This window comes from Gordionus sp. m RMFG-2023, chromosome 1, assembly GCF_954871325.1.
Source record: "Gordionus sp. m RMFG-2023 chromosome 1, tfGorSpeb1-WG-v2, whole genome shotgun sequence".
NCBI lineage: Eukaryota > Metazoa > Nematomorpha > Gordioida > Chordodea > Parachordodidae > Gordionus > Gordionus sp. m RMFG-2023.
In genome coordinates this window covers 63272641-63281641 of record NC_088775.1, presented here as the reverse complement: position 1 = coordinate 63281641, position 9001 = coordinate 63272641, and the positions used below count along the sequence as shown (strand labels likewise).

At 25.6% G+C, this 9001-nt stretch overlaps 1 protein-coding gene across 7 annotated transcripts in view; it reads left to right on the top strand.

The window, feature by feature from the left end:
* Positions 1–417: 417 nt before the first annotated feature.
* The window catches only part of LOC135930665 (alpha- and gamma-adaptin-binding protein p34-like), a 91553-nt gene continuing 82969 nt past the window's right edge, over positions 418–9001 (top strand). For all 7 annotated transcript variants that reach the window (XR_010572854.1, XR_010572853.1, XR_010572849.1 and 4 more), the window contains exons 1-3: positions 418–713; positions 754–935; positions 1329–1485. Coding sequence is in view for 4 of the 7 variants with exons in the window: in XM_065467482.1 (XP_065323554.1) it covers positions 656–713; positions 754–935; positions 1329–1485 (397 nt within the window). In the remaining 3 variants the exon portion in view is untranslated. The remainder of the gene's footprint in view (positions 714–753; positions 936–1328; positions 1486–9001) is intronic.

The following is a 9001-nucleotide window of genomic DNA, read 5'->3' as shown; positions in this document are numbered from 1 at the left end:
CCTAAATATTATGTATACAAAAATATCATCATGCATTTAAAGACTTGTATAAATGCTACTCAGCAGTCATCATCATTAGGGTACCAACGACTTCTTATGTAGCCTCTTTCTCTACAACAAAGAGAGTTATATCGAGCACTAGAGAGTCGATGAAAGATCAACGTGAGCAAAATTTATATTGGCTTATGGAAAAAAAATAACATAAAATTTATTCCTTAAATCATTTATGTTAAAATTTAAAAATAAAAATCGCCCTATTATAATATAGTATTGTTTTGTATATTAATATTATAGTATTATTTTATATTTATATTACATTAATGAATTTTTAATAAAAATAACAAAAAATTTCTATGAATGCTTAATGGCTTTATTTAAAAAAAATAGTGGCCACCTCAAGTAAGCAGCTGGCCCCCCTAGCTGCAAATTCCTGGCTACTGCCTTACCTTTACTTGACCTCATCCCATACTTGGCAATTGGTTAAAACTACCATACAATGTACTTTCGGGTACATTGCACAGGAAACTTCCTCTAAAAAGCGGTGGAATAGCCCCTTAATTGTGGGTTTACCCATACGATACGATATGATAACATATCAGTTCACTTGCGCGTGACAAGTTGCCAATCCCGTCATAAGATAAGATAACGATGTAAAATGCAAAAAATTCTGGTCTATACGAAGTCAAAGAATGCTACTCTCAATTTATTACAGCGTAAATTGTATGTGATATAATCTTTATATCTTATTTTTAGAACTATCGACTTTGGAATTGGCGCCTCCTTTAAAGTTTGATATTATTAAAAGCAACACGGATTCTTTCTTATGTAAAATATCCAACAAATATTATGGGGCAGAAATTCTCATAGACACAACTGATTCTCTAGAAATCCTAGATTCTAATGAACTGGAAATATTTTTATATTATTTAGAAAAGGTTTTTATACTTATATTAAGTATTCATAATATTGAGAATTGTATAAAATATAGAACAAAACTTTTCTTCTATTTAACATATTATTACTCTACTGATATGGGCCTAAACTTAAACAAGGATAAAATTGCTGAACTATATTAATCTTCTTAAATATAATATTCACAAGGTAAGCCTATCTGCAAGGATCAAAACATTTCTGTGTATATCTAAATATAGAAAGATTTTTTTCTAATTAGTACCAATTGTTTATTACCAAAAAAATAAATAAAGTAGTTCTTAATGGTGTTTTTTTACTATGACAAACTATATTGTTGATTTATTTTAAAGCATTAACTCTTATAATATTTATATGACAATATTAATATTCCTATGATATTATTTACATATTTTAAGATTACAAGTGAAGAATTTAATAAAGATAGAAATTTGGATAATATAAAAGAAAATTTTCAATTGCCAGATGTTAAAGCTTTAAACACCAAGATTTTACTGCTAGAATCAAATAAAATAATATCTGATAATTGCAATGAAGAAAAAGCAAACTTAAAAAGTATTATAATTATTTATTTAAATTAATAATCTTAATAAAGGCCGATAGTTTGAGTTTAGATAGAAATGGTAGACATATTTACAAAGTTATAACTGATACTATAATTGGGTAATGGCTTAAAAAATCATAAATTTAGCATAGTCCACATACATGTATCAAAGAGAATACACTAATCATTGACACGTTAATTTATTTCTACTTTCTTCAATGTTGAGCTATATTTTCAAAAACCTTGAGGCTGAGGTGAAACTATTTGGCTAAAAACTAAGCTTAGCATTTTTTTAGCTAGCTAGAAATTGAATAATTTGCTAACAATAACCCATATACGGGCATGACTAAAATGCGTGCCCACGAAAACTACCGCCCCTACATGCCCCCTATGAAAGAAGCTTAATTTAAATTATATTATTTTAGAATTGTATTTAGCTCCATAAGATAAGGCAGAAAATATTTTTTTTGATTTAAAAAAAAATGGTAACATAGTAAAATTTAAAAAAAAATTATTTTTTACATGACTACGCACCCCAACACGCCCCCATTAAAGAAGCTTAATTTAAAAAAAATGAACGTAGAATCATATAGAGCTTATTAAAAGGTTTAAAAAAATGTTAATATTATATTAAAACTTTTTATAACCTAGTGGGCTTTTGAAAAACAAATTTTTTTTTTGTAAACTACGCGCCCCCTATCAAAGAAGCTTATTTCATAAAAAATTAAAGCATAATCGTATTAAGTTCATTAAGAGGAATCAAAAAATGTTAATATTAAGTTTATAAATAATTTATAACTTATTGAGATTTGGAAAAAACACTTAATTTCTTCTTTTTTTGACTAAACTACGCCCCATTCCCCCGTTGAATATACATTATTATTTAAAAATGAATACAGAATCATGTATAACTTTTCAAGGAGATTCAGAAAATGGTATTATTTATTTATTTTTTTAAAATATTTTTATTATCAAAAAAAAATTTTTTTGACTAAACTACGCGCCCCCTATCAAAGAAGCTTATTTCATAAAAAATTAAAGCATAATCGTATTAAGCTCACTAAAAGGAATCAAAAAATGTGAATATTAAGTTTATAACTTATCGAGATTTGGGAAAAACACTTAATTTCTTTTTTTTGACTAAACTACGCGGCCCCGTTGAATATACATTATTTTTAAAAAATAAATACAGAATCATGTATAACTTTAAAAAAAAATCATTTAATAATTTAATTAATCGGTTAGTATAAAATCATTTTAAACGAAACTATTAAGTTAATATTAAAAAATCAGTCCGTAAGGTTAATAGGAGGTTTATTTATTTGAATATTCTCATAATTTTTTAATGATTTTGTTTTGATAAAGTTGAAAAAAAAAATGTTAAGATTTTACAAAAAACTCATTTTTTTTGAAAACTTATAACATAAATAACGAGGGCTCGTATCGATTTATAGCTTGATTGGAAAAAATTAATTTCATTGACTAGATGCTATTGATAATTTATGCTAAATTCTGCATAAGTAGCGTCAGTGGCCCCTACACTTTTTGAGCGAATGAAGCAGAATACCCCCATGAAAAGTATCCCCCCCCCCCTCAAAAAATGATAATTATGACACCCATAAATATCAAAAATAATTTTTATTGCATCAATTTTTAATATATAATATAAATAAAATGCAAAAAATATAACTTTATAAATATTATTTTTAAATTAATAATTTAGATAAATTAGGGGAAGAGAAAGCGAGAGAATTTATAATTTCATCAGTATTTAATTGTTTAAATAAAAAATTTTCCATTGATAATATGATTAAATTATTGAGAAAAGAATCTTTCATGGTACTGCGCAGTCTTGTTTTAATTAATTTAATTTTACTCATGACTCTTTCAGCAGTACATGAGGTTGTGGGAATGGTTAATAAATATTTATATAAAATTCTTAAATTAGGGAAAGCAAAAAAATTTAAAAGTAAACGATAAGGTAAAATAAATGAATAGTTTTTCCAATCTGAATCGTAAGTCCCTGAATTATCATCATCATCAGAAGAAGCTAAATAATGTATTGGTAAAAATATTTTAATTAAATAAATTTACAATTATCAGAATCTGACAAATCTTTAGATTCTTGAACCTCTAGGTCATGAGTAATAATTACATTCCCCATTTTGGCCATCTTATAAATATTTCTAAACTTCAACATTTCTTCGAAAATTTGACTTGAATTTAAATTGTAAAATTTACAGATACCCTCGATATCTTCTTTAATAATTGATTTTTCTGCCATTCCCTTTGGCGTAAAAAATGATGTTTGATATATAAATTTCATTGAATCATCATTAAATCTTTCGTTAAACTGCATAATAATTAAATCGAGTGGAGCATAAAACACACCTATTTTAAAGCTAAAAAAAATTTCTATATTTAATGATGAAAGTATATATACCTCTCCTTTTTGAATTGTAATGTTTGAAGTCTATAACTTTCAAAATCAAAAGGTAGATTTCTCTCCTTTATAAAATCTTGCGCCTTTGAAAAAACATCCAAAAATTCAGTGTTATTATCTATTAGATTAAAAAATAATTAAGACAATAATTTATATTATACTTCTCAAATTAATCAAGCAATCTTTTGCCAATTGAATTTGATTTATTGCATACCCTATATCCTTCGAAATGGTTTGCAATTTTGTACAAGCCAAACTTGTTATCAACAATATTTTATCCAAAATACAAAGTGATAAGATAAAATCAAATTTTTCTATTCTAAAGACTATAGCACTAGCCATAGTGGAAGTGGCAGGATCTTCAGAATCCTTTAAATTTGTTAAAGCTGCCCTCAAGGCATCATAAAGTTGAAAAAAATTTACAATAGCTTTATATGACGATAGCCAGCTTCTAAATAAAAAAAATATTTAAAATTTAAATAAATAAGGAACTATTACCGAGTGGTATTCTTGACGCGTAGAAATCGTTGCGATTTTTTCAGATCATTACACTGAAATTTTTTGAGTACCTCATATCTTTTTACACCATTAAAATAGACATAAATCTCATCAAGTATTCCTAGAACATTTCGAAGTTTTTTAATTGATTGGCATAATTAAACAACGATTAAATTTAATCGATGACAATAACACAAAATAAAAGCTGCCTTTGGCGCCTCTGCTCTAATCAAGGCTTGCACACCATTGATTCTTCCACTCATGTTTGAGGCGCCATCATCACTTTGCCCAACTAGATATTCAAGGGGTAAATTCATCGAGCCAAGTTTGGATATTATATTATGCTTTATATCGAGACCTGTGGTATTTCCCGTACAATATATGTCAATCAGTCTTTCAACAGGCTTCGGCGTCTCACTATTTTCAACAGGCTTCGGCGTCTCACTATTTTCAACATATCTTACTATCAAAGCTATTGCTTCTGATTTCGAAACATCGTATGTGGCATCAACTATGATTGAAAAGCACTTGTTAAATGTAATCTCATTTTGAATTTTTTTTATAACCATATTTTTCATGGTTTCGAGAATGTTTATGTTATTTTATTATATGATAATAGGTTTGAATATAATTTCGTTTTTAATCCCTTATTTTTTTTATCCTTTTTTCTTTCTTCATTTTGCTGTATATACATTTTTAGTATAAGTTCAGAATCTGCAATAAGCTTAATAAGGGCCATCATATTGCCTTCTTGTTGCCTGTTCCCCCAGAAGGCTTGGTTACGAGATATTAAATAAAATTTACTAAACATCGACCAAAATTTCCGTCAATATTTTAAATTAAATATTAAGTGGTGGGGGGGGGGTCTTATTATTACATTTATAAACCAGAAATCACATGATCATGATGGATGTAAAAAAAAAAAATTTTTAAAAAATTTAAAAAAAAAAAAGTACCCCCACTCAAATTTACTGAAGCAGTTGCTTCGGACCCCCCTCTTCCCCCGTTGTAGGGGCCCCTGAGTAGCGTTATATTTACCGAAAAATTTCGATATTTCTAATTATTTTTTTTATTGTGTTAAAAAATAATGTATCTAATTATTATTTTTATTGTGTTAAAAAATAATGTATATGGTGAATTCCATATCAAATCAACCAAGGTTTCAACCCGACCCCTTTCAATTTTTTTTAAATTTTGCATACTGGTAGTATATACTATAACTAAGAAAAAAATGAAATTTTACCTCCCAAAAAGGCTTACCCGCTAAGATATGGGCGTTTAAAGCGCGGAAAAATGGTACATTTTTGACAAAAAGTGCCTCATTTATTTTCAAATATCTCGAGAAATAATTAAGTTAGAAAAATAATTTAAATTTTATTATGTAGCTTAATAATAGTTCTTTAATATGACATAAAAATAAATATGATGATGAATGTCCAAAACCGGATGTATTAAACTGGAAATGGCCATAGAAAAAAAAGGTATTTTTTTTTCGAAATTTTTTTTCTGTAGATAGATATAACACTGCTTTATATTCGTGCCAAATCCTAGCCTGGGATAAAAAAGGGTCTAGGAGTTATGACTCTTTATATGGCTTAAATTAATCAAAAATATCTTAAATATTGAATACTTATGAAATAATGTTTATTTAAAAAATTATGTCTAAATGATATGCCCTTACTTTTTTTTATTTATTAGCATAAAACAATCTATCATAATTAAAATTCAACAAATATCATCATATTTAATTGATAAATTCACATTCATATTGTAGTTTTCGTAACCCCGAATGTGTAAGCTCTATAACTTTTACTTCATCTTAAAATCATAATCACAATTTTCATTTATATTAAAGAAAAATGAATTCTCCGAATCGAAAATAGTATTCTTAAACGGAAAAAATAATAAAATTATATTGTTGGGAAAAAGAAACTAAATTATTATAAACTAAAAAAATAATAAAATCATATTATATTATTGGAAAAAGTGCAAGACCATGCACAGGGATTTCATTGGACAAATAATCAGTCCACTATTCACTCTTTTATCATTTATTATAGTCAGGACAACACTATAAAACATATAAGTTTAGTGGTAATATCAGATTGCTTAAAGCACAATGCCTGTGCCTTTTATTTATTTCAAACTAAAATGATCTTATTTTTAAAAGAAAGATTTGATACATTGACCAAAATTTATTATTTTTCTGATGGGGCCGTAACCCAATATAAAAATAATAAAGTCAAAATTTATTCTAATTCTTTAGATAATTTAATATATGATATATTGTAAACATAATTATGAATTATTATATTATATGTAACTATGCATTTCAGAAAAATAAAGTTATAAATTGGTTTAGAATTATTTTGTCAAGTAATTTTCAGTCACAATATGTTAACAATTAAAAATAAAAAAAAGTGAGGGCCTATCATTTAGACATAATTTAAAAAAAAACATTATTTCATAAGTATTCATTAAATGAAGATATTTTTGATCAATTTAAGCCATATAAAGAGTCATAACTCCTAGACCCTTTTTCATCCCAGGCTAGGATTTGGCACAAATATAAAGCAGTATTATATCTATCTACAGAAAAAAAATTTCAAAAAAAAATACCTTTTTTTTTCTATGGCCATTTCCGGTTTTATACATCCGGTTTTGGACATTCATCAAATTTATATCATATTTATTTTTATGTCATATTAAAGAACTATTATTAAGCTACATAATAAAATTTAAATTATTTTTCTAACTTAATTATTTCTCGAGATATTTGAAAATAAATGAGGCACATTTTGTCAAAAATGTACTATTTTTCCACGCTTTAAACGCCCATATCTTAGCGAGTAAACCTTGTTGAGGTAAAATTTCATTTTTTTCTTAGTTATAGTATATACTACCATTATGCAAAATTTAAGAAAAATTGAAGAGGGTCGGGTTGAGAATCGACTTTTTTTTGGTTGATTTGATATGGAATTCACCATATTCAACGGGGGCGCGTAGTTTTGTCAAAAAAAGAAGAAATTAAGTGTTTTTTCCAACTCTCAATAAGTTATAAATCATTCAAAAACTATATATTAACATTTTTTGATTCCTTTTAATGAGCTTAATACGATTATGCTTTAATTTTTTATGAAATAAGCTTCTTTGATAGGAGGCGCTTAGTTTAGTCAAAAAAAATTTTTTTTGATAATAAAAATATTTAAAAAAAATAAATAAATAATACCATTTTCCGAATCTCCTTGAAAAGTTATACATGATTCTGTATTCATTTTTAAAAAATAATGTATATTTAACAGGCAAAAAAAGAAGAAATTAAGTGTTTTTTCCAAATCTTAATAGTTATAAATTATTTATAAACTTAATATTAATATTTTTTGATTCCTCTTAATGAGCTTAATACGATTATGCTTTAATTTTTTATGAAATAAGCTTCTTTGATAGGGGACGCGTAGGGGCGCGTAGTTTAGTCAAAAAAAAAATTTGTTTTTCAAAAGCCCACTAGGTTATAAAAAGTTTTAAAATATAATATTTACATTTTTTTAAACCTTTTAATAAGCTTTATATGATTCTACGTTCATTTTTTATAAATTAAGCTTCTTTAGTCATGTAAAAAAATATTTTTTTTAAAATTTTACTATGTTACCATTTTTTTTTTAAATAAAAAAACACATTTTCTGCCTTATTTTATAAAGCTAAATACGATTCTAAAATAATATAATTTAAATTAAGCTTCTTTCATAGGGGGCGCGTAGTTTTTGGGGGCGCGTATTTTAGTCAATTTATTTCATAGTTTTTCATATGCAGACGGTTATATCCATTTAATATATTCACATTTATTTTATAGTTTTTTATATGTCGGTTTATATATTTAATTTTTTATAATCACATAATTTAAAATTGTGTATTAGAAATAGCTATTAGTCCTAATAAATTTATAATCCATGTTCAAAAGAAGCTTTAGTCGCTAATGTTTTTATAGAAAATTTTGATAGCATTGGGAAATCTTTTTCTCATTGTTTCCACCAAAGTACAATATCTATTTGAAGTAATGCAATTTCAAAATCAAATTAGTTATGTTATAGTTATTTTTGTTTATTTATAAATTCTAATTTCTAAGAAATTTTATGTAATGAATTAAAACGAATTTATGGTTTGTAATATACATAGGTATATCTCAAATATATACATGGCAAAAACATTATATATATATATAAATATATTATATTATATTATATTATGTATAACAATATATTGCCAAATGAATATGAAATATCAAACTTAATTTCCAATAAATATTTATTCATTGAATAACAATAACTTTATTGAAAATATTTCATTTTAAAAAGACTAATCATGTACATTTATATATCAGATAAACAATGACAAAAACATTATATATAATATATAAAAAAAACATTGTATAATTACGCATGTATATTAAAATTTTATTACCAAATAAAAAAAATGAAAGATTATAATATCTATTATTACAAAATAACCAGCTCACCCACCCATTATTTAAAAAATTTTTTACACCTGTTTAAAAAATTTTGTCCCACCCACCCATCTTAAATAGGTAG